At 35.3% G+C, this 26,566-nt stretch overlaps 1 protein-coding gene and 1 pseudogene across 3 annotated transcripts in view; both read right to left on the bottom strand.

Moving 5' to 3' along the window:
- Positions 1–26,566, bottom strand: part of CCDC18 (coiled-coil domain containing 18) — a 116,437-nt gene that overhangs the window by 18,789 nt on the left and 71,082 nt on the right. For all 3 annotated transcript variants that reach the window (XM_036846234.1, XM_036846243.1, XM_036846254.1), the window contains exons 21-28: positions 24,622–24,785; positions 24,191–24,404; positions 18,535–18,634; positions 14,991–15,107; positions 13,615–13,758; positions 11,812–12,015; positions 9,133–9,270; positions 4,844–5,044 (exon numbers count right to left, since the gene is read on the bottom strand). In XM_036846234.1, coding sequence (XP_036702129.1) covers positions 4,844–5,044; positions 9,133–9,270; positions 11,812–12,015; positions 13,615–13,758; positions 14,991–15,107; positions 18,535–18,634; positions 24,191–24,404; positions 24,622–24,785 — 1,282 coding nt within the window. The remainder of the gene's footprint in view (positions 1–4,843; positions 5,045–9,132; positions 9,271–11,811; positions 12,016–13,614; positions 13,759–14,990; positions 15,108–18,534; positions 18,635–24,190; positions 24,405–24,621; positions 24,786–26,566) is intronic.
- Positions 6,670–7,626, bottom strand: LOC118892106 (annotated as a pseudogene).

Below are 26,566 nucleotides of genomic sequence, written 5' to 3'. Positions count from 1 at the left end.
AAATCAATAAGAAAACATTGGACCTGAACTACAAGTTAGACCAAATGGACTTAACATTTACAGAACATTCCATCCAACACATGACAGGAGTATACATATTCTTCTCAAATGCATATGGAACATTCTCCAGGACAGATCATATGTTAGGTCACAAAACAAGTCTTAATACATTTAAGAAGATTAAAATCATATCAAGCATCTTCCAACTACAATGGTATAAAACTAGAAATTGATTATAAGAAGAAAACTGGAAAATTCACAATTACTTGGAGATTAAACAACATGATACATAACAACGAATGTGTCAAAGAATAAACCAACAGAGAAATCAAAAATTATCCTAAGACAAATTAAAATGGAAATATAATACATCAAAACTTATGGGACGCAGCAAAAGCAGATATAAGAGGGAAGTTTACAGCAATAAACGCCTACATTAAGAAACAAGAAAGATACCAAATAAAACAACCTAAATTTCTACCTTAGAAAATAAAAAAGGAAGAACAAACTAAGCCCAAAGTTAGTAGAAGGAAGGAAATAAATATCAGAGTGGAGATAAATTAAACAGAGACTAAAAAGACATAGAAAATATCAATGAAACTAAGAGTTGAATTTTTAAAAAGATAAACACAATAGACAAAACTTTAGCAAGTCTTAAGAAAAAAAGAGAGAGAACTTAAATAAATAAAATCAGAAATGAAAGAGGAAATGTTACAACTTGACACCAAAGAAATACTAAGGAACAAAAGGGACTACTATGAACAATTATACACTAACAAATTGGTCAGCAAAGAAAAAAATAGGTAAAATCCTAGAAACATACAACTCAAGACTGAATCATGAAGAAAATATAAAATGAGATCTCAATAGACCAATTACTAGTTAGGAGATTGAATCAGTAATAATAATAATTAAAAAAATCTCCCAACAACAGAAGTCCAGAACCAAATGGCTTTATTGGTGAATTCTAACAAACATTTAAGAATTAATACCAATCCTCCTCAAACTAGTCTAAAAAAAAGAGGAGGGAACATTTCCAAACTCATTTTACCAGGCCAGCATTACCCTGATACCAAAACCAGACAAGGATGCCACAAGAAAAGAAAATTACAGGCCAATATCACTGATGGACATAGACACAAAAATCTTCAAAAAATATTAGCTAACTGAATGGCCATCATCAAAAATCTACAAACAATAAATGCTGGAGACGGTGTGGAGAAAAGGGAACCCTCCTACACTGTTGGTGGGAATATAAATTGGTACAGCCACGATGGAGGTTCCTTAAAAAACTAAAAATAGAGCTACCATACGATTCAGCAATCCCACTCCTGGGCATATATCTGGAGGAAACCATAATTTGAAAGGATGCATCCACCCTGATGTTCATTGCAGCACTATTTACATCAGCCAGGACATGGAAGCAACCTAAATGTCCAACAACAGAGGAATGCATAAAGAAGATGTGGCACATATATACAATGGAATATTACTCAGCCACAAAAAGGAGCGAAATAATGCCATTTGCAGCGACATGGATGGACCTAGAGACTGTCATACAGAGTGAAGTAAGTCAGAAAGAGAAAGACAAATATCGTATAATATCACTTATATGTGGAATCTAGAAAATGGTACAGATGAACTTATTTGCAAAGCAGAAATAGAGTCGCAGATATAGAAAACAAACTTATGGTTACCAAGGGGCGAAGGTAGGCAGATGGGATGAATTGGAAGATTGGGAATGACATACATACACTACTATAAATAAAATAGATAACAAATGAGAACCTACCGTCTACCACAGGGAGCTCTACTCAGTGCTCTGTGGTGACCTAGATGGGAAGGGAATCTAAAAAAGAGTGTATGTATGTATATGTATAACTGATTCACTTTGCTGTACAGCAAAAACTAACACAACATTGTAAAGCAACTATACTCCAATATCACTTAATAAAAAAAAGAAAAAAAGTATTTTAAAATAAATAAATATTTTTAAAAAATATTAGCAAACTGAATTCAACAATACATTAAAAGAATCATATACCATGATCAAGTGGGATTAGGTCCAGGGACATAAGGATGGTTCAACATCTGCAGATCAATGAGATACCACATTAACAAAATGAAGGATAAAAGTCATATGATCATCTCAAAAGATGCAGAAAAAGCACCTGACAAAGTTCAATATCCATTCATGATGAAAATGCACAACACGTGGTTATAGGGGGAATGTACCCCAACATAATAAAGGTCATATATGACAAACCAACAGTTAACATATTACTCAACAGTGAAAAACTGAAAGCATTTCCTTTAAGATCAGGAACAAGACAAGGATGCCCACTCTCACCACTTCTATTCAATACAGAATTGGGAGTCCTAGCCAGAGAAATTAGGGGGAAAAAAAAGGAATAAAAGGAATCCAAATTGGAAAGGAAGAAGTAAAACTGTAACTGTTTGTAAATGACATGATATTATATATAGAAAACCCTAAAGATACAACAAAAAACTGTTAGAACTAGTAAATGAATTCAGTAAACAGCAGGATACAAAATCAGTGTATAAAAATCTGTTGTACTTCTATATATTAATAATGAATTATAAGAGAAATTAGTAAAATAATCCCATTTATAATTTCATCAAAAAGAATAAAATGCCTAGAAATACATTTATCCAAGGAGGTGAAAGACCTGTACACTGAAAACTGTAAGACACTGATGAAAGAAACTGAAGAAGATACAAATAAATGGAAAGATATTCTGTGCTCATGAACTGGAATAATTAATATTGTGAAAATGTCCTTACTATCCTAAGTGATCTACAGATTCAATTCAACCCCCATCAAAATTCCAATGGCATTTTCCACAGAAATAGAACAAGGTATCCTAAAATTTGTATGGAACCACAAAAGACCCCAAATAGCCAAAGCAATCTTGAAGAAGAACAAAGCTGGAAGCATCACACTTCCTGATTTCAAACCAAGTTACAAAGCTATAGTATAGTACATATTAGCATAGAAATGGACACATAGATCAATGGAACAGAATAGACGGCCCAGAAATAAACCCATGCATGTAGAGCCAATTAATTTATGATGAAGGAGCTAAGAATACACAATACAATGGAAAGAATAGTATCTTCAATGAATGGTGCTGGCAAAACTGGAGAGCCAGATGCAAAAGAATGAAACTGGACCCTGATCCTACACTATACACAAAAATCAACTCAAACTGGATTAAAAACTTAAATTTATGACCTGAAACCATAAAACTCTTAGAAGAAAAAACACGAGGTAAGCACCTTGATATCAGGCGTGGTGATGATTTTTTGGATTTGACACTAAAAGCAAAGGCAACAAAAGCAAAAATAAAAAAGAGGGACTATATAAACTAAAAAGCTTCTGCACAGCAATGGTAACCAATAAAATGAAAAGGCGACCTACAGAATGGGAAAAAATATTTGCAAATCATTTACTGATAAGGAATTAATATCCAAAATACATAAAGAACTCATACAACTCAAAAGCAAAGAAACAATCTAATTAAAAAATGGGCAGAGGAACTGAATATACATTTTTTTCAAAGAAGATATACAAAGAGCCAATAGGTACATGAAAAGGTACTCAATGTCACTAATCATCTGGGAAATGCAAATCAAAATCAAATGAGATATCACCTTATACTGTTAGAATGGCTATCATCAAAAAGACAAGAGAGGAGTGTTGGTAAGGGTGTGGGAAAAAGGGAGCCCTTGTGCACTGTGGGTGGGCATGTAAACTGGTACAGCCATTAAGGAAAACAGCACGGAGGTTCCCCCCAAAATTAAAAATAGAACTATCATTTGATCCAGCAATACCACTTCTGGGTATATATTCAAAGGGAATGAAAACAGGTTATCAGAGATATCTGTACTCCTATGTTCATTGCAGCATTATTCACAATAGCTCAGATAAGGAAAAAACCTAAGTGCCCATCAACGGATGAATGGATAAAGAAGATGTGGTACTACCAAAAGTAAAATAGCTAGCTAGTGGGAAGCAGCCGCATAGCACAGGGAGATCAGCTCGGTGATTTGTAACCACCTAGAGGGGTGGGATAGGGAGGGTGGGAGGGAGGCAGACGCAAGAGAAAAGAGATATGGGGACATATGTATATGTATAACTGATTCACTTTGTTATAAAGCAGAAACTAACACACCATTGTAAAGCAATTATACTCTAATAAAGATGTTAAAAAAAAAAAGATGTGGTAAATATACATACAATGGAATATACAATGTGCCCTTTGGAACAACATGAATGGACTTTGAGGGCATTATGCTAAGTGAAATAAAACAGAGAAAGACAAATACTGCATGATATCACTTATGTGTGGAATCTTAAAAGAAAAAAAAAAAGTCAAAGTCATAGAAACAGTGAGCAGGAAAGTGGTTGCCAGTGGCTGGGTGGTGGGGGAAATAGGAGAGGTTGCTAAAAGGGTACAACCTTTCAGGTATAAGATGACTAAAGTCTGAGAGATCTAATGTATAACATGATGACTATAGTTGGTAACACTAGTTGTATAATTGAAATTTGCTGAAAGAGTAGAACTTGAATGTTCTCACACACACAAAAAAAAAAATTAAAAAAAAGTTCATGGTTGAACATAAATTATTTCTCCTGTGGTAATATGATACATATCAAATTAATAATGTCCAAATTCAGTGTCTTCTAAATCAAGTGCATTTTATTCAAACAGGTCAATTTTTGGTTATTTAGTCCTCTACAAACTACAAGGATGGGAAAATAAGTCATAAATTTACTTCATTATAGTTTTGCTTTATGTACTTTTATATATTTACTTACTTTAATAAGTAATGCTTCATTTGTAGCTTCAATTACTTTATTCCTGTCTTGGACTTGCTGATGCAAATTGCTTACAGTGTCCTGAGCTTCTTCTAATTCTAGTTTTGCTTTCTCTAACTGTTCATTTAGTTGCTGAACAGAAGTCTTTTGAGAATCAGCAGTAATCTTACACTTTGCATGCTTCTCCTGATGTGAAATCATCTACATAGCCCCAAAATTGAAAAGGAAAGGAAGAAAGAAAACAGGGTGAAGTTGGTTTCAACAACATTCTAATACTTTCCATTTCTACTTAAATGAAAGTAAATTCTGTTTGTAGTTACAAACATGATTTCTCAACAAATAACATACTAGAGGGAAAAAGGGGAGAAGGAACCCATAGTTTTAAATTTACTTAAGAACAGTTAACTAAATACCATGGACTTCTTTTGGATCCTGATTTGAACAAATCAGCTATGAAGACATTTTTGTGATAACTGAGGAAATCTGAACAATGATTGGATGTTTGATGATATTAAGGAATTACAGTCAATTTTTAGGTGTGATAATAGCATTGTGGTTATGTTTTTTAAAAATAGCCCTCATCGGACTTCCCTCATGGTGCAGTGGTTAAGAATCCACCTGCCGGGTTTCCCTGGTGGCGCAGTGGTTGAGAATCTGCCTGCTAATGCAGGGGACACGGGTTCGAGCCCTGGCCTGGGAAGATCCCACGTGCCGCGGAGCAACTGGGCCCGTGAGCCCCAATTACTGAGCCTGCGCTTCTGGAGCCTGTGCTCTGCAACAAGACAGGCCGCGATAATGAGAGGCCCGCGCACCGCGATGAAGGGTGGCCCCCACTTGCCGCAACTAGAGAAAGCCCTCACACAGAAACGAAGACCCAACACAGCCATAAATAAATAAATAAATAAATAACAAAAGTGATTGTTTAAAAAAAAAAAAAAAAAAGAATCCACCTGCCAATGCAGGGACACGGGTTCGAGCCCTGGTCCGGGAAGATCCCACATGCCTCGGAGCAACTAAGTCCGTGAGCCACAACTACTGAGCCTGCACTCTAGAGCCCGCGAGCCACAATTACTGAAGCCCGCGTGCCTAGAGCCTGTGCTCTGCAACAAGAGAAGCCACGGCAATGAGAAGCCTGCACACTGCAATGAAGACCCAATGCAGCCAAAAATAAGAATAAATAAATAAATTTATTAAAATAGCCCTTATCTTTTAGAAATGTTTACTGATGAAACAATCATGTTTGGGATTTGCTTCAAAACAATATGTGATATGCGGGGGAATGTGGGGGAGGGAAGAAAGGGAAGTGAGTGAGGTTAAAGATATGGTGACCACACTTCCCAGTCTGCCTACAGCTGTCTAGGTTTTATGCCTGGTATCCTGGTGTAGTTACTAATAGCACGCTTTTTCATTCTCAAAAGTATTTCCTTTTAGATAAAAGAGATGGTTGACATACTTATAGATTAAATCAAATTGGCCATGAGTTGATAATTACTGAAGTTGAACAATATATAGGAAGATTTATATCATTCTACTTTTGAATATGTTTAAAATTTTCCATAATAAAGTTTAAAAAAATCTCATTCTCATTGAAAAAAAATCAGGAGTTTTGCAATTAAGTGACTTTTCTGACAACTCTGAAACCTGTATTTTAAAAATTAGTTAAAACTTATTGATCCCCTTTCCTATTACTTTAATGACATATTCTCTCATTTTTATATTCAACCAACATACACACTTTAAAAAATCTTTGTTAAGAACAAAAAAAACCCTATATATATTTTTTTAACCTGCAAGTATTTATTTTAATTACTCCTATTTGAAGGTCCTTATTTTTGGAAAATAGCAAGGCATTTTATTATCCACTCTTTCCATTCCTTAAAGGCTTCTACAGGTTTTGGCAAATTCACATTATCCTCATGACTCTGTTTTGGAGGGAGGTGTGTCAGCAGATTCATCTTCAATCCACCTCACCAGCGCTTTGTACCCTTCCACAGTGCTACAACCAATAGCATGTAGTAACTTGTGTAAACAGATAGGGTAAAGGTTTAGGGGGCACTGGGCAGCTTTTTCCAAATCTTTGGAACTTTGCATTAGATGTTCAAGCCACTGGCAGTGTTAAAGTCCAAATATGTGTCCAATCTCATGGGTTAAAGTCTTAGAGGATCAAAGTGGCAAAACACTAGTCATTTCAGGAATGTAATAGTTATCAAAAATTGAATAGTCGTTTGAAGGTGTTCTCTGCAGCTTCTTTAGCTTGCCTTCATAAGATAAACTATAAAACCCTCCATACCTGACAAGGCTGAATATCCCCATACCATCTGTTAAAGAGGCCTGTCCAAAGGCAAAATTCCAGGGAATCTCTTGGGTAAAGCTCAATCAGTGTTATTCCCACAACACAGAAGGCATCTTTAGGTTTCTAAGTTTTTAGAACTTCAGGGTGTGCCCTGCATGAATCTGTAGGTTTTGTATGTTATCACTGACTCTAAAAGAACACCTTGCAGAGACAGGAACTGGTTCTAGGAGCTTTACTGTCAAGCCACAGAAAAATGCTTCACAGTAGCCCTTGAGTCATTTAATATATTCTTCACTGATAACTCTGGTGTTTCCTAGAGATCCAATGCACTGTATATAAATACTGCATTTCTCTGGAGAGGGTGTCTTTCCGTAAGGATCACTGAAAAACTTTTCAAAAGTCTTGGGGAGCCTCAGGATGGGAGGTATCCAATTTGATCACGAATGCAAGATGGGTCCAAAGGTATCACCATCTGGCTGGAAGGCTTCATTTATCAAAAGCTGTTCCACCAGCATCTAACTTTTACTGTGACACAAGTGCTGGGTTCTTTAAGATGAGAGCTGTTTTTAGTGTCTGTTTAGAGAGCCATACTGTTTGCATAATGAAAGGTCTCTTCCATTCACATCGTGTTCCTATGTAGAGCTTTCATTTTTCTGTTTGAATGGGTTAAACATCTGTTTCACCACGAGGCTTAAAAGGACCAGCATGTCTGGGGCCTGACCGTAAAAGCATTGTGCTGGGTGCGTGCATCCCCGACAGGCCTCTAAGACACCAGTTGCAGCCCCTGTGTGAGTGTCCATATTAGGTGTTTTTATATGATGCATATAAAATATTAATACCAGATATTAAACAGCAATACTAGAACCAATTTTTACAATTCATTTTATGTACTATCTGCTTATAAATAATTTCAGGATGCTTATAAAACTAAAAGTAAAAAATTGGATGATTAAAAATAAAAGTAGAAATTCAGACCATGTAATAAAAGCATACTGAGTAGTTCCTGGCAAATACTTGAGATGGACCAATTATTACTGATGGTCACTAAGTTGACCAGCTAATATCAAATAATTATGCTGAACTCATCAGCATTCACATTTGTCTCTAAAGACCAAAGGTTGTAATCTCTTGGCCTGAGGACTGGATTCAGCTTGCAAATGTGTTTTGTTTGGCAGACAATGTTTTCAAAGAGATTTGACTCTAAATGCATTTAAACAAGACATGGTGACCACAAACCCAACTTATCCCTCACAAAGATGTTACCAAACTCCCTAGAAATGAGTTTAATATAAATGTATTTGCCATACGGAAAAATGCTTTATTAGAACTTCATAAGTAATTTATTCAGATCTTAAACATAAATTCTGGATATCTTCAAATACAGTTTTTAAAAAGACAAGAAATGCTATTCTAATGGGTGACACTGCCCATTTCTATAGAGGCTCAGGACACATGGATAGATAAAAAGTATCGTACTACCTCTCTAACTTACTATCAGAGCAAATGTTGAAAATTACAACACATTAATAGATCTACATCACATGAAACGGCTTATATTGGTTATTAAATACCTCCAGTTAGTTTTGGCAAGCACTATTTTATAACCAATGATACAATGATAATGATGTGCCAGGCTCTGGTGTAAGAACTTTACCTACACTAATTCATTTAATCCTCAACACAGTTTCATGAAATAGATAGCATTATTATATCCATTGTAGTTAAAGATGTTAAGTTAGTTGCCCAAGGTTACATAAGTGTCAAGTAATGAGCTGAGATTTAGAACCAGGATGCCTGGCTAAAGAATTCAAGCTCTTAACCCCACAGAATATTAGTTCACTGGATATGAAGTGAAAGTTATATGTTTAGGATACCAGAAATGGAAGACCACATGTATTACTCTATAATGAACATTTAAGAGCTAGACTTGTACTTTGTTCAGATAGATCAACACACTTTAGCAGGGGGTAATAGAACAAATTAAATTTTTATTTACCTCTAGATGATAAGCTTCTTTGACAGATTCTACTTCTGCTGACAATTTCTTGATTTCTGCTTGCATTCTTGCTTCTAACTGAGCTTCACGTACTTGAGAAGCCCCCAATTCTTCAGCTAAATGTTTTCCATGAGATTCCTTAAAATGACATATTAAGTAAAGGTTACATTACTTGTTTATTTGGTTATTATAGCTAAACAACTCAGCACATTTATAGAAGTATCTTAATCTTTTATAATACTATATACTCATACACAGTTACCATATTAAATATATACTTTAAAAAATGTATTAATCTAGATTTTAATCTAGATATTTAAGAGAGTACTAATGGAAAAGTATCAGTATATTGTTTGTTATCATAATATAATAGAAGTTCACTAACCAATGCGTTTTGTAAAATAAACTAATAACCACAGAACACTGAACTTTGGCAGATAATAGTCTGCTCTTAGGTATGGGTATGCATTTTTGCTCACCAGATGTGCTGTTTGCTTATCTACAGTCAGTTGTGTATTTATCCAGACCTATTTATGCTAGTTGTGTTTGTGACTACAATTATGCAATTTTGTCATACATTATGAACATTGATGAAATATGCATGCAAAAGGAATGTTTTTATATGAAAACTAAGTTATATGCTTTGAGAAAATTCAATGAGTGAGTCACAAACATTTGCTACCCAATTAGAAGCAGTCAGGATAGTTGTAAAATATTGTGTGAAATCCCATGAAAAATATAAGAGATGCTATCCTCTGATTGATTCACAAATGTCTTTTAATTCGTTTTCCATTTTAAGAAACCAAAATTGGAAACTATAGATGATGGAATATGAGTATGGTTTATGCAAGAAAGACGAGGTGGAATTTTAATCAAGTGACCCTACCATACACCAAGAAACAAGATTTGGTCCCACATTTAAAAGATTAACGCATGAATGTAAACTTAGATTTTTGGGTTAAAATATAATACTTAAAGTGTCATTTAAAAAAAAAAAAATTATTTATTTATTATTTATCTTTGGCTGCGTTGCGGCTGCATCGGGTCTTTGTTGCTGCGCGCGGGCTGTCTTTAGCTGTGTCAAGCGCGGGCTACTCTTGGTTGCGGTGCGCGTGCTTCTCATTGTGGTGGCTTTTCTTGTTGCGGAGCACTGGCTCTAGGTGCGTGGGCTTCAGTAGTTGTGGCTTGCAGGCTCTAGAGAGCAGGCTCAGTAGTTGTGACGCACGTGCTTAGTTGCTCCGCAGCATGTGGGATCTTCCAGGACCAGGGCTCGAACCCACGTCCCCTGCATTGGCAGGCGGATTCTTAACCACTGCGCCACCAGGGAAGGCCTAAAATGTCATTTTTAATAATTCTCCACTTTCACTTACCTATTTGATTAACTGAGCTTAGTTTATCAGATAAAATCAATTATACTACATTTAGATACTATTGATAAGGACAGAAATGAGATAAAAGTAGATGGCCTCCCTTTTCCTAGTAGACTCCCATGTGCCCGACATTCTAGTAAAAATTCCCTGTATATTTTTTATTAGTCTAACCACCCAGAAATGTGAATAAAAATGTCATTAGGTTAACCAAGGTTAAATGTAAAAACACTTTCACTCAATTCCCATAGTGAATTAGTAACCATAATAGAAAGCAGAAAAATCACAAGAACTTTTCTAGAATACCAATAAATACATTTTTCTCAAAGTCTAAGTAATTAACTCACATATATCAATCTAAATATTTTTAAGCCAAGTTGTTAACTTTCTATCTAATACTAGGGAAATACAATCTATATTAGTGCTCTTGCTATTTAAAAGCCCTTTTCCTCCCCAAGGGTTCTGGACTGCAGGTTTCTAACAGTTATAAATTTAGATAGTCAGTTTTCATATATGAATGGCTACAAATGTAAAAATTTTTACTCAAAAGATTTATTAGAGACTTCCCTGGTGTCCAGTGGTAAAGAATCCGCCTTACAATGCAGGGGACACGGGTTCGATTCCTGGTCAGGGAACTAAGAGCCCACATGCCACAGGGCAACTAAGCCAGTGTGCCACAATTACTGAGCTCGCGTGCCTCAACTAGAGCCCGCGTGCCGCGAGCTACAGAACCCACGCGCCCTGGAGCCCACGCGCCACAACTACAGAGCCCACGCGTCCTGGAGCCTGCACGCCACAACTAGAGAGAAGCCCACGCGCCACAACGAAGAGCCTGTGTGCTGCAATGAAAGATCCCACATGCCTCAATGAAGATCCCGCGTGCTGCAACTAAGACACAATGCAGCCAAAAATAAATTAAATTAAATAAATAAATCTTTAAAAAAAAGATTTATTAGATTTATTTTTTTGTTTGAGTGATAGCTCAAATTCACTTGAAAGTCTGAAAGTGCTTTATAACTCATTTTACTGAAAGCTAATTAGTTTGACTAATACTCAGTTCTGAGAGACTTCCAAGTTACACTACAATGCTGTGCTAAATATAACAGTTTTTTTTTTTTAATTTGGGTAAAATACACATAACATAAAATTTACCACCTTAACCATTTTTAAGTGTAAAATTTGGTGGCATTAAATACATTCACATTGTTGTGGAACACAATTAACTTTTCTAAGAACTATATTCTATAGTCGAAAAAAGTAAATGTTAAAAATTTTAGTATTTTCAGTAAGGTAAAATTAGAATAGGCATTACTTTCTCTTTAGAGAGTTGCTTTATTTCCTCCAGTTCACTTGACAGCCTTTCTACTTCTCTCTGTGCTTGGACTTGTTGACGACGAGCCTCCACCAATTCTGTATGAGAGTTCTGCATCTGCTCCCGAGTTAGCCTCAATTCTTGCTCCAAATCTATGGCCTCCTTGTACTGAGTTGCAATGTACTGTTCCTGCTCTTTCATAACCTGAAATGCACAAGATATTTGTAGGTTTCAAAATAAAATGATACAGATAACCTATTCTTACTGATTTGTCTTTTAATAAATGACTTACCCCCTCCCAACTAAACCTCTCTATATTTTAACATATAATGAATATCCTCCACTGTGAAACTGACATTCAGAAAATGTTTTCTTCTTTTTTAATGATAAAAAAATGACAAAAGTACTGTAATAAATCTGGGACTCACTGGTATATTTTACATGACTTTAATATGCAAGCTGCATAATCCTTTAACATTATGATGCAACATCACAGAATATATAATAATATAAAGAGAAGAAAGACGTTAATATTTGATTATCCATGTCAAAGATGGAGAATATACTGGCGTGAATAATCAAAATCTACCATTAATCCACACAGCTTGGTTAAGGATGATCTTATTCTCTGCAAAAGGGAAATTTGTTATTGGGACTACTACTCCCTCTGAAAAACTTTTACATTCCTCAGTTAAATCCCTAGTAAAGTATTATTTCTTAGAGAAAAAAAAATCAGTAAAAAGTAAATTAGTTCTAAATTGGCTCAGTGAGGTAGATTAGATGGTAGATAATGACGCTTGACTTTAGGGCTGATAAGAAGGAAAGAAACCAGTACAAATCACTAGGACCCTAATGTCTAGAATGGGGGCCTAAGGTCCAACTGTGTTGTATATCAGTATAAATCTCATGTAAATATTTTTAGCCAGCCCTTGTTAGGGAACATGAAATGATTGAGCCAGTAACCTTTTTTTTTTTCTCACTGGGGCCCAAACTTGGTCTCAGAGACCCTGCTTAATTTATGTATTGATATATAATCCAACAAATATTTATTCATGCTTACTATGTGATATGTACTATTCTAGGTGTTGAGGATAAAGGAGTGAACAGGGGAGACAAAGTGGCTACCCTTGTGGAGTTTATATTCAACTGGAAGAGACAGATGATCAATTAATCAAACACAATAAAGAGCTATATATTGATATTAAGTTTTAAAGTTGAGTATAGTATTTAAAAACAAAAAAAAGTTACATCCATGAGAGTTCTTAGAAGCAAATTCACTTTTTAAAAAGGCAAGTGGGTGGAATGAGTTCAGTAGTCAACACACATGCAAACTGATGATATGAAGTCATCAAACTTTATCTGGCAACTCAATGTACTTGGCCTCAATAAAATACAACTATCTGTTAATTCATTCTCTGGATAGAGTCCCTCAAGGACAAAGGAGTGCATCCTATTAATATCTGATCTTCAGTACTATCACATAGTAGGTTCTCAATTAAAACATATATTTATTGACCAAGTGAGCATATATCATGGGTTTACTATGTGAGAGATATCATGCGAATGCCTATAAGGAATATAAAGACAAATAAGATGATAACCTCACCTATAATTAGAACATCAGAATAAAGTAATTAATAAGATAAGGAAAATAATAGGTATCTGGCACAAATAATTAGCCTAAAAATACTTATGGCACAGTTTCTGTGCATACTAAATACCAATCACATACTAAAACCAATCAGTTTAAAACATAAAGATTTATATCAGTCTTGTTCCTTAGGAGGAAAATAATTTGCTTACACTTTCCATTTCTTTCATCTTTTCTTGTGTTCGTTCAGTTTCTTTTTTCAGTTGAGTTATCTCCTGTTCATTTTGTAGCGTTATAAACTCTTTTTCTCGAAGCTGTTCTTTGGCATTTTGCAATTTTTCATTCAAAGCTTCTATCTGAATTTTAAGCAGAGCAATGTTAATGTAACTAAAGAAAAATAATTCTTCAGTCATAACTGCAATCCAAGTAAGTCAGGTTTTAAATATGTATATCTAAAATAGCAAAAATTTAAAAATATGTTTTTCTTTTTTTTTTTATTTTAGAAGAGAGTGAGTTTATTAGAACAAAGAGCCAGAAATGTGTTTTTCTTAAGACAACCATAACTTGGACATAAGCATCAGAATTCTTGTGCCTAATAAGATGCTTATATGTATACCTAAAATATACTAAAAGAGATGAAAGTCTCAATCACATTTGTATAAGAAAGGAAAATAAAGGTACGTTAAAACAACACACATTACATGGCTTTCAAAATAATTTTACAGGTAATTATCTGCATGAGGTAAAAAATACAATTAGTGAAAACAAACTCCCCTTCTTTACTATGTTCCTTCCTTAGAGGCAACCACAGTTAACAGAATTACTTGCAAATCCTTCCAGAGATATTTTATACATATTCAGATATGCACACATTATAATAAATATGTGAACACGTTGACATACAAGAAAACTACATTCAAAATAACATTAAAAGGGTAAGCACCAGAAGCTGGGGAGTCAGAGAAAAGGAGAAACGTTGGTGGAAGGGTACAAAGTTTCAGTTAGGCAGGATGAATAAATTCTGGAGACACAATGTATGGCACAGTGAATGACTGTAGTTAGTTAGTAATACTATGTTGTATACTTGATAAGTGTTCTCATAAAAAAAAAAGTAACTATATGAGGTTGTAGATATGTTAATTAGTTTGATTACTGTAATTATTTCATAATGTATATGTACATTAAAACATCATGTTGTACATCTTAAATATATGCCATTTTTTGTCAATTATACCTCAATAAAGCTGGGGAAAAAAATTGAGAAGAAAATGAATATAACGTAGGATGTACAAGATAATTAAAATTATGCAGTATTGGGAATTCCCTGGCAGTCCTGTGGTTAGGACTCTGTGCTCTCACTGCCAAGGGTCCGGGTTCAATCCCTGGTTGGGGAACTAAGATCCCACAAGCTACACAGCACAGTGAAAAAACAATAAATAAATAAATAAATAAATAAATAATAAAGTAAAATAATGCAGTATTTTTATTGTTTGTATTCTATTAAAAAGCTGTATTATGTGAATAACAGATGCTTACAGTTGAGTTATTTTTTTAAACAATTTAAGACACGTAATTTTTAATAATTTACCTGTTTGTTGCTTTCTTTAAGTTCCAATTCTGATTTCTCCACAGTACCCTCCAATTTAATTATTTTCTGTTCCATTTCTCCCCTGTACTCACGAATAGTCATATCCAAATGTGTAACCTAAGTACAAAAGCAACATTAAGCTGTCATTCAATTTTATTCTAACGTGGAAAACTGTGTGCTTGGAATGTGATTTAGAATTGTTTATAGTGGGTATAACTAAAGAATAAATGCAACTCAAATAAATTATTAAAAAGAATGACACAAATAATCACTGCTTAATAATACTGGATCTTGAGCCCGATATATGATTATGTTCACATAAATGACAAATAAAATTATTCAAACTTCATTTTATGCTTGATAAAAGCTGCTAGGGCTTCCCTGGTAATGCAGTGGTTAAGAATCCTCCTGCCAATACAGGGGACATGGGTTCTATCCCTGGTCCGGGAAGATCCCACATGCCGCGGAGCAACTAAGCCTGTGCACCACAACTACTGAGCCTGCACTCTAGAGCCCGTGTGCCAAAACTACTGAATCCACGTGCTGCAACTACTGAAGCCCGCGCACCTAGAGCCTGTGCTCCACAACAAAGAGAAGCAACCGCAATGAGAAGCCCGCACACTGCAACCAAGAGTAGCTCCCGCTCACCACAACTAGAGAAAGTCCGTGCACAGCAATAAAGACCCAATGCAGCCAAAAAAAATCAATAAAATTTAAGAAAAAAAAAAAAAGCTGCTAAATAACAATGCAACATGAAAATTGTGGGATGCAGCAAAAGCACTGCTTGGAGGAACATCTAAAGCATTGAATGCATATATTAGAAAAGAAGAAAGGCCTAAAATCAATCATCTAAGCTTCCACCTTGGGAAACTAGAAAAGGAAGAGCAAATTAAATCAAACTAAGCAGAAGAAAAAAATAATAAAAATTAGAGCAGAAATCAATGAAATTAAAATTGGGAAATCAATAGAGAAAATCAACAAAGCCAAAAGCTGGTTCTTTGAAAAGATCAATAATATAAATAAGTCTCCAGCCAGACTAACTTAAAAAAAAAAAAAAAAGAGAGAGGATATAAATTGCTAATATGAGAAATGAAAGAGGAGATATTACTACAAATCTCAAGGACATTAAAAGGATAATAGAGAAATATTACGAACAACTCTCTGCCCATGAATTTAATAAAACTAGATGAAATAGACGAGTTACTCGAAAGGCACAATCTGCCAAAACTCACACAAGAAGAAAGAGACAATCTGAATAAGCCTATACTTATTAAAGAAATTCAATCAATGATTAATAACTTTCGAAAACAGAAAGCACCAGACTCAGATGGATTCATTGCTGAATTCTACCAAACATTTAAGGAAGAAATTATACTAATTCTCTACACTCTCACTTAGTAGATAGAAGCAGAGGAAATACTAACTCATTCTCTGAGGCCAGCATTAATCTGATACCAAAACCAGACAGAGACATTATAAAGAAAGAAAACTACAGACCAGTACCTTTCATGAACATAGATGTAAAAATTCTCAATAAAATATTATTGAATCATACCCAACAATGTATAAAAAGAACTATACACCACAACAAGCAGGATTTTTTTCTAGGTATGAAAGGCTTTTTCAACATTTGAAAATTAATTAATGTAACTGATCACAACAATAGGCTAAAGAAGAAAATCACATGATCATGTTAATAGATGCAGAAAAAACATTTGACAAAATCCAACATCCATTCATGATAAAAACTCTTGGTAAACTAGGAATAGAGAGTAACTGCCTCAACTTGATAAAGAATATCTAAAAAAAACCAACAGCTAACATCACACTTAACAGTGAGAAACTCAAAGTTTTCCCATTAAGGTCAGATACAAGGAAAAGATATTCCATCGCACCACTGCTTTTCAACATTGTACAGGATGTCCTAGCTAATGCAGTAAGACAAGAAAAGGAAATAAAAGGTATACAGGTTGGGAAGGAAGACATAAAACTGTCTTTGTTTGCAGATGACATGATGATTTAGGTAGAAAATCCAAAGGCTTTGACAAAAAAATTCCTGGAACTAATAAGTGATTATAGCAGGGTTGCAGGATACAAGGTGAATACACAAAAATCAATTGCTTTCCCATGTACCAGCAATGAACAAGAGAAATTTGAAGTTAAAAACAAAATTATCATTTATATTAGCATTCTCCAAAATGAAATAATTATAAATCTAACAAAACATATTCAAGATCTATATATGGAAAACTATAAAACTCCAATGAAAGAAATCAAAGGAGCAAAGGCAATACAAGATGTCCTTCAATAGGTGAATGGATAAATAAACCATAATATATCCACGCAATGGAATACTATTCCATGCTAAAAGAAATAAGCTTTGAAAAGACACGGAGGAAACTCAAATGCATATTACTAAGTGAAAGAAGCCAATCTGAAAAGGCTACAATACAATATGATTCCAACTGTATGACATTCTGGAAAAGGCAAAACTACAGAGACAGCAAAAAGATCAGTGGTTGCCAGGGTTGGGATAAGAGGGAGAGGGATGAATAGGTGGAGCACAGAGGATTTTTAGGGCAGTGAAAATATTCTGAATGATACCATAATGATGGATAGCTGTCCAAACTCCTAGAATGTATAACACAAAAGTAAACTGCAATGTAAACTATGGACTTTGGGTGATTATGAAGTGTCAATGTATCAATAGGTTCATCAGCTTTAACAAATGTACCATTCTGGCAGGGAATGTTGATAATGGGGAAGGCTGTGCATCTGTGGGGGTGGGGGGTTTACGGGAAATCTCCGTACCTGCTGCTCAATTTTGCTGTGAACCTAAAACTGCTCTAAAAAATAAAGTCTTTTAAAAAAGATGCTGCTAAATAATGGCTTCTGAATATTTTTGTTCCTCCAATAAATACTAGCTGAGCAAGTAACTCCTTTAATCCCATTTTGTTCTGATATACAGTATTATAAGAGATCAAAAGGTTCTGATACTAAGCTAACCTTCATTCCCCAAAATCCACCTGCTATAAAAATAGCAAGATAAAGAGAGATGACATATTTCTAATTTTAAAAATATTTATGTGCACAGAAAAAAGAAATAGCTATAAAGGGACTTCCCTGGTGGCACAGTGGTTAAGAATCCGCCTGCCAATGCAGGGGACATGGGTTCGAGCCCTGGTCTGAGAAGATCCCACATGCTGCGGAGCAACTAAGCCCACAAGCCACAACTACTGAGCCTGCGCTCTAGAGCCCACGAGCCACAACTACTGAGCCCATGCACCACGACTGAAGCCCGCACGCCTAGAGCCCATGCTCCGCAACAAGAGAAGCCACCACAATGAGAAGCACACACACAGCAATGAAGAGTAGAGAAAGCCCGCGCATAACAACAAAGACCTAACACACCAAAATAAATAAATGAATTTTTTTTAAAAAAGCTATAAAAATGTCTATTTTACCAAAAAGAGGGGACCTCTGAAACCTTGTGTGATTGTATTTTAACAGAAAATTTCATTAAAATATAGTTAAGAAAACCAACTTGAGCTGCTCTTTGCTTTAGCTCCCAATTTCTCTCCTTAAGTGCCTGATCCATTTCAAGGAGTTCTTGCTTTTTGTCTTCAATCTCCATCTTGCATTCCCTGCAATTTATCAAAGTGAAAAAGATCTAAGCAAATAAATAGGAATATTATAGTTTCAAAACAATTAAATCAAGTGGGTTACCTTTCCTGTAAGTTAAAAGTGATAGGATATATTCAACTATTTCAGATTGAGAGCTCAAATTAAAGGAATAATGTATAAAGAAAATGACTGTATCAATGCAACTACTTTAACAGAGTGTTCTAAAAAGGCAAAAGTTAACTCAGATTCTACTATTGGAGACAACTTAAGTTAAATGTTAAAAGCACTACCAGGGAATAAGATTGAATCAGTATAAGAATTTAAAAAATATATCTATATTTTTTCATTTATAGATCAAAGGAGTGTTTGAAAGTCTTTTATATATAATAGCTGTGAGTTCACTATAATTGAACGAGGCATTTATCTCATGACTGATGTCCCTGATATCCAAAGCTCAGTAAACGACCACTGTTATTTCTTATGGGAATTTTTTTTTTAACATCTTTATTGGAGTATAATTGCTTTACAATGGTGTGTTAGTTTCTGCTTTATAACAAAGTGAATCAGTTATACATATACATATGTTCCCATATCTCTTCCCTCTTGCATCTCCCTCCCTCCCACCCTCCCTATCCCACCCCTCTAGGTGGTCACAAAGCACCGAGCTGATCTCCCTGTGCTATGCGGCTGCTTCCCACTAACTATTTTACGTTTGGTAGTGTATATATGTCCATGCCACTCTCTCACTTTGTCACAGCTTACCCTTCCCCCTCCCCATATCCTCAAGTCCATTCTCTAGTAGGTCTGTGTCTTTATTCCCGTCTTGCCCCTAGGTTCTTCATGAGCTTTTTTTTTTTTTTTCTTAGATTCCATATATATGTGTTAGCATACGGTATTTGTTTTTCTCTTTCTTACTTACTTCACTCTGTATGACAGACTCTAGGTCCATCCACCTCACTACAAATAACTCAATTTCGTTTCTTTTTATGGCTGAGTAATATTCCATTGTATATATGTGCCACATCTTCTTTATCCATTCATCTGTTGATGGACACTTAGGTTGCTTCCATGTCCTGGCTATTGTAAATAGAGCTGCAATGAACAATTTGGTACATGACTCTTTTTGAATTATGGTTTTCTCAGGGTATATGCCCAGTAGTGGGATTGCTGGGTCGTATGGTAGTTCTATTTTTAGTTTTTTAAGGAACCTCCATACTGTTCTCCATAGTGGCTGTATCAATTTACATTCCCACCAACAGTGCAAGAGGGTTCCCTTTTCTCCACACCCTCTCCAGCATTTATTGTTTCTAGATTTTTTGATGATGGCCATTCTGACCGGTGTGAGATGATATCTCATTGTAGTTTTGATTTGCATTTCTCTAATGATTAATGATGTTGAGCATTCTTTCATGTGTTTGTTGGCAATCTGTATATCTTCTTTGGAGAAATGTCTATTTAGGTCTTCTGCCCATTTTTGGATTGGGTTGTTTGTTTTTTTGATATTGAGCTGCATGAGCTGCTTGTAAATTTTGGAGATTAATCCTTTGTCAGTTGCTTCATTTGCAAATATTTTCTCCCATTCTGAGGGTTGCTTTTGGTCTTGTTTATGGTTTCCTTTGCTGTGCAAAAGCTTTTAAGTTTCATTAGGTCCCATTTGTTTATTTTTGTTTTTATTTCCATTTCTTTAGGAGGTGGGTCAAAAAGGATCTTGCTGTGATTTATGTCATAGAGTGTTCTGCCTATGTTTTCCTTTAAGAGTTTGATAGTGTCTGGCCTTACATTTAGGTCTTTAATCCAATTTGAGTTTATTTTTGTGTATGGTGTTAGGGAGTGTTCTAATTTCATACTTTTACATGTACCTGTCCAGTTTTCCCAGCACCACTTATTGAAGAGGCTGTCTTTTCTCCACTGTATATTCTTGCCTCCTTTATCAAAGATAAGGTGACCATATGTGCGTGGGTTTATCTCTGGCTTTCTCAGATTCTACTATTGGAGACAATTTAAGCTAAATGTTAAAAGCTCTACCAGGGAATAAGACTGAATCAGTATAAGAATTTAAAAAATATATCTATAATTTTTCATCTATAGATCAAAGGAGTGTTTGAAAGTCTTTTATATATAATAGCTGTGAGTTCACTATAATTGAACGAGGTATTTATGTCATGACTGATGTCCCTGATATCCAAAGCTCAGTAAACGACCACTGTATTTCTTATGGGAATTTTACTCAAAATGACACCTTCCGTTTAGTGAAGTACTGAAGTCTAATATAGAAATATTTTAAATGTATTTTTTATAAATTCTAGCCCTCTTAAAACACTAACTTATGAATAATTTTATATTATAAAAATGCTTAAAATGACACAATTTTAAATTTATATCACTCTGAAACCTCTAATCAGAGAACTTTAATTTCGAACTCTAAGTTCTGATACCACAAAGGATGAAAATGTTGTTGATCTTGAATCATCTTCATATGATTTTCCAATCTTAAATATGAAACAGTATAATAAAGGTACTGACTTTAAAAAGCAGATTCTGAACTTCTTTAATGAGCTGTTTACTGTTCTCCTAAAAGCCTGAAGAGTTCATACAAGGCTAAACTTATATTCTAAAAGTAATATGAAATGAATTCTAAAGATAACTCTGCTGTCTATATGAATAGCTGCGCTTCCAAAATTCAGCTACTAGCTAGAATTTTAAGTTTTGTTTTACTTCTTTTATCCATTCACTCCCTTAACCATTTAGCAAATATTTATTACATGTTTCTTATATGTCAAGGTTCTATGTGGAATTAATAGTCACCAGGATAGATGTTGTTCATCACATACAGCTTACATTCCACTAGGTCGAGAGATGGACTATAAACAACTCAACATGAAACATATAATATAAAGTGCTATGTTAGAACATTAAATACAGTGATGAGATCGTGACTGGGAGGCTATATTAGAATAGGTGGTCAGGGAAGGGCCCTTTGAGGTAATGTGAAGGGTATGAAGAAGCTGGCCATACAATCATTATTTCAGGCCAAAGAAACAGCTATGGCAAAAGTCCTAAGGTAGGAAAAAACTTGGTAAACTTTAAGTACAATAAAAAGGCCAGGAGCAAGGAGAACAATATGAAATGAGGCCAGAGAAGTAGGCAGGAACCTTGGGCTTTGTATTCCAGGAAAAGGAGCTTGTATTTTTTTTTTTTTCGATTGTGGTAAAATACATGTAACATAAGATTTACCATTTTAACCACTTTAAAGTGTACAATGCAGTTACACTAAGTATATTCACAATGTTGTGTAACCATTACCACTATTTCCAGTATTTTTTCATCATTCTGAATGGAAACCCCATATCCATTAGCAGTTTTTTTCCATTCTCCCTTTCCCCAGTCCCTGGCAACAATTAATCTGCTTTCTATCTCTATGGATTTGTTCATTCTGGATATTTCATATAAATGGAATTATGCAACATATATGTGGTTTCTTTCATTTAGCGTAATATTTTCAAGGTTTATCCATGTTGTAGCATGTTTCAGTACTCTATTCCTTTTCTTTTTTTTTAAATTAATTTATTTATTTTTATTTATTTTTTGGCTGTGTTGGGTCTTCGTTTCTGTGCGAGGGCTTTCTCTAGTTGCGGCGAGCAGGGGCCACTCTTCATCGCAGTGCGCAGGCCTCTCACTGTCGCGGCCTCTCTTGTTGCAGAGCACAAGCTCCAGATGCGCAGGCGCAGTAGTTGTGGCTCACGGGCCTAGTTGCTCCGTGGCATGTGGGATCCTCCCACACCAGGGCTCGAACCCGTGTCCCCTGCATTGGCAGGCAGACTCTCAACCACTGTGCCACCAGGGAAGCCCTCTATTCCTTTTCATGGCTGATTAATATTCCTTGTATGGATACACCACACTGTGTTTATCCATTCACAACTATCAGTGTCCAGCTGGGTCGTTTCCACTTATTGGCTATTGGGAATAGCCGTACTATGAACATTTGTGCAAAATTTTTGTTTGAACACCTGTTTTCAATTCTTTTGGGTACTTACCTAGGAGTGGAGTTACTGAGTTATATGGTTAATGTATGTTTAATTTATTGAGGAACTGCCACACTGTTTTCCACAGAGGCTGTAACCATTTTAGTTTACCATTTGTTATTTTCCGCTTGGATTTTTTTGTTTGTTTTTATTATGGCCATCTTAGTGGGATTGAAGTGGTATCTCATTGTGGTTTTGATTTACATTTCCCAAGGAGCTTGGTTATTATTCTGAATCTTTTGGGAAGCCATTAGAAGATTAAGTAGGGGAGCAATATGATCTGATTTATGTTTTAAATCATAAACTTAAATCAATTCTGTGGAGAATGAATTGTGGGGAAGGTCAAGAATTTAAGCTGGTAGACCAGGTGGGAAGCCACAGCAACAGACCAGGTGAGAGATGATGATGGCTTGTGCTAAGGTGGTAGTAGAAAAAGTAAGAAATCAATAGATTTCAGAATATGTTTTGGAAATAAAGTTGACATGACTTGCTAATAGACTGGATGAAAAAAGGGAGGGAAAGAGATAAAAATAATCTTATAGATTTCTGGTTTAAGCAACTGCATAATAATGAGATGGAGGAAGGGCAGGGTTATGAGTAAAAAAAATGAAATGTTTTAGCCACGTTTAAGATGCCTCTTTAAAATACTTCAGTGGAGATAACAAGTAGGTCATTAGATATGAGTCTGGAGTTTGGAGAAGAGGTCTTTCTAGAGATATGGGTTTGGAAGTCTCTGACACATAGTATTTAAAGCTACGTGAAATTTACCAAGAATGAGTTTGTGGGTAGAAAAGAGAAGGGGTCCTGCTCTGAACCACAGGTTACAATATCTAAGATTCTGGGTCACCTTGTTACTCTCTATCCTGTTCTTTCATTACACATTTCACATACTGGTCTGTTTTCCTTTTCAGAATCCATTTCCCACACTTTGGCTCCAGTCTGGCTCTCCACCCCTACTCACCACAGATGTGTACCTGAACAGCATTTTATGCTATTGCTGCTAATCTAAGAACCCAGATTTTAGAGTTGGACAGACTTGTGTTTCACTCCCCTCTCTGGACCCTACTATCTGACTTTGGGCATTTTACTTAATCTTCTCAAGCCTCAGTTTTCTCAAGCGTAAAAAGGTGATAATAAGCAACTCACAGGTTTGTTGTAAAGAAATGACTGAGATCATATATGAAGTCCCTGCCATAGTCCTGGCACAAAATAAGGGCTTAACACAAAGAACAACATTGTTATTGTTAATATTATTTTTCTATAAATCACTGCTGTATGCTGGTCCAATCATTTTTTACCACTATGGGATACAGGAGAGGGCCAATGTAAAATGGTCCAAAGAACAAGGATGGAAGTATTAGCCAACAGCAACAGCTATATTAGTGAGATGGAACATGGGATGAACTGCCTAGGATGGGACACAGTGAGCTAAAGGCAGCTGAGAAGTTTGGACATCTAGAATTCAACAACAAACTCTATAGTATGACCCAAGGACTAAGGGTAATAAAGTGAAATACCTGTAATTGTGATATCATTTCTTAGTATTTAACTCACCTAAGTTCAGCTGTGAGATCCTTTATAGTAGTGTATTTTTCCTCTAATGATAACTGAGCCTTCTGTAGAACATCTCTCAATTCCTGGAGTTGTCTTAAAGTACTCTTTAATTCTCCATGAGCATTTTGTAGTTCAGTCTCTAGTACTTCCCGTTTCTGCAAGGCTTCTGTTAGTTCAGTTTCAGTGTGGTGCTGTAACTTTTCTAACTCCTTCACTGTTAAAAGCAGAGAATAATTTTAGAATTATATATATAAACTATTTGTTATTCAGAAATTTGCAAGCAATTATAATTAAGAATATCCAATTTTATTCATCTATAAGAGGCAAAATACCACTGATTGTCCCTTCCCCGTCATCTCAAATTCTCACTTTATTCCATTTCTTTAAATATACAAATGCAGACAGCTAAGCTGAGCTAACCTGTTGCTTACCAGCATTTGTTTTCTTATCTAGTTCTGTCTTTGTCTGTTCTAATATCATGTCTAACTGAGAGAGATGCATTGCTTTATTTTCTCCATCTCGTTTTAGGTGCTTTATTTCTTTTTCCATTTTATACAGTTCTTCTTTGTAGTGATCCATCTCAAGTTTTACTTGCCTAATTAAAAACAAAAAATAAAATAAATAATAATTTGGAAACTTAAAAATCAACTAACTTATCTCTGACTCAACAAAGTCTGCAAGTTATATAAAGACAAATATCAGCAAAATGTCTAGTCATCGTGGAATGAATTGGGAGATTGGGATTGACATATATACACTAATATGTATAAAATGGATAACTAATAAAAACCTGCTGTATAAAAAAAAATGTCTAGTCAGAATCTTAAATCACCTATTATATTGTTAAAACTGCTCCAACTAATAGATTGTAATTCTGTACCAATTACATGCCACTAAACACAACTATATGATGTGTTTACCTAGTACACTGCCTGGCACACAAAAGGTGCTCAATGAATTCGTTTTCTTTCTATTTGGAGATATTTTAATTTTTTTTTAAGATTTTTTTTTTTGATGTGGACCATTTTTAAAGTCTTTATTGAATTTGTTACAATATTGCTTCTGTTTTACGTTTTGGCTTTTTGGCCGCGAGGCATGTGGGATCTTAGCTCTGTGACCAGGGATGAACCCACACCCCCTGCACTGGAAGGCGAGGTCTTAACTACTGGACCGCCAGGGAAGTCCCTGAGATATTTTAATTTTAAAACAGATCCAAGAAGATATATAACAGATATATTTTAACTCTAAACTCTTTTGGGAGAGAAAAACAGTTTTATAAATTATAGTTTCAGAAGTGAAAGAAGCAATATTTGGAACAGAGAAAAACCCTGCTTCATGAAGAGAAGATCTTGGAACTAGGATATATCTTTCTTATGAAGTTTATTCATCTAGTTCATAAGCTTCCTACTAGTAACTAGAACTTATTTTACCCACTGAATGTGCCTATTAGCTATAATTAGGAAGAGTTTTTATCTAGAAGTCAAAGGGTGGGAGTAAGAAAAGAAAGAAGCAGTTATTTCAATTTTCTTAGTGAAACAAAAGCAAGATCATCAGTGAGAGCAAGGATTGGGGAGGGGTTGTTAGAGTTTTGAAAGAAAAGGCAAAGGTGTAAAAGAGTCCTCTACAAGAGTAAGTAACATTGTGATTGCCAGACAGACAGCATTAAGAAAATGCTTAAGGTTTTTAAGTTATGGGTATAAAGTAAGATTGGTCAGTGTGGTTATATTTTTCTCCAGCCTCTGTAAAGATGCAAGCATGAATTAGTCTGAGTTGGATTTTTAGTTCTGTGTACCACAAAGTAAGAGAGAGGTAAAGGAGTTGTGGGTTTATGTAAATCAGTGATTTTAATGACTAACTAGAATTTAAGCTAGGTAAAGAGAGGAGAAATGGCATTAGGGAATGAGACAGTGGTAGAACTGATAGATCAGAGGTCCTAGTTACATCAAAGAATTGTTGAATTGGGGGTATTAAAGGGAATGAGGTAATAATATAGAGGTAGATGCATAGTATTCAGATTATGTTGAAATAATGGAGATATCAGAAATGATAAGATCTAGGATAAATCATGTGAGTGAGTGGCTGAGGATCAGCTAGATAGATGTATATTGAAATCCCCAAGAATAAAGACAGGAGTAGTGTTGGAGAGAGCTATGGTAAGTCAGGTGGCCTGTAGGTGTCAGCAACAACGAGGGATGATATGATCTGATGACATGAGGTTCATGGTGTATGTCATACTATTCCACATCTCAACCCTGTGGTACAAGAACTATGGGGAAAAGTTTTTACTTTAGAGAGCTGCAGGGGAAGAAGCAATGTCCTCAGGGGACAGTCACATTTCTGTTACAGCAAAAGAAAAGAAGAGATAGAGAATATAGG

The sequence above is a fragment of the Balaenoptera musculus genome, chromosome 1 (assembly GCF_009873245.2).
Source record: "Balaenoptera musculus isolate JJ_BM4_2016_0621 chromosome 1, mBalMus1.pri.v3, whole genome shotgun sequence".
NCBI classification, from domain to species: domain Eukaryota; kingdom Metazoa; phylum Chordata; class Mammalia; order Artiodactyla; family Balaenopteridae; genus Balaenoptera; species Balaenoptera musculus.
This window is presented reverse-complemented; position numbering and strand designations above follow the sequence as displayed.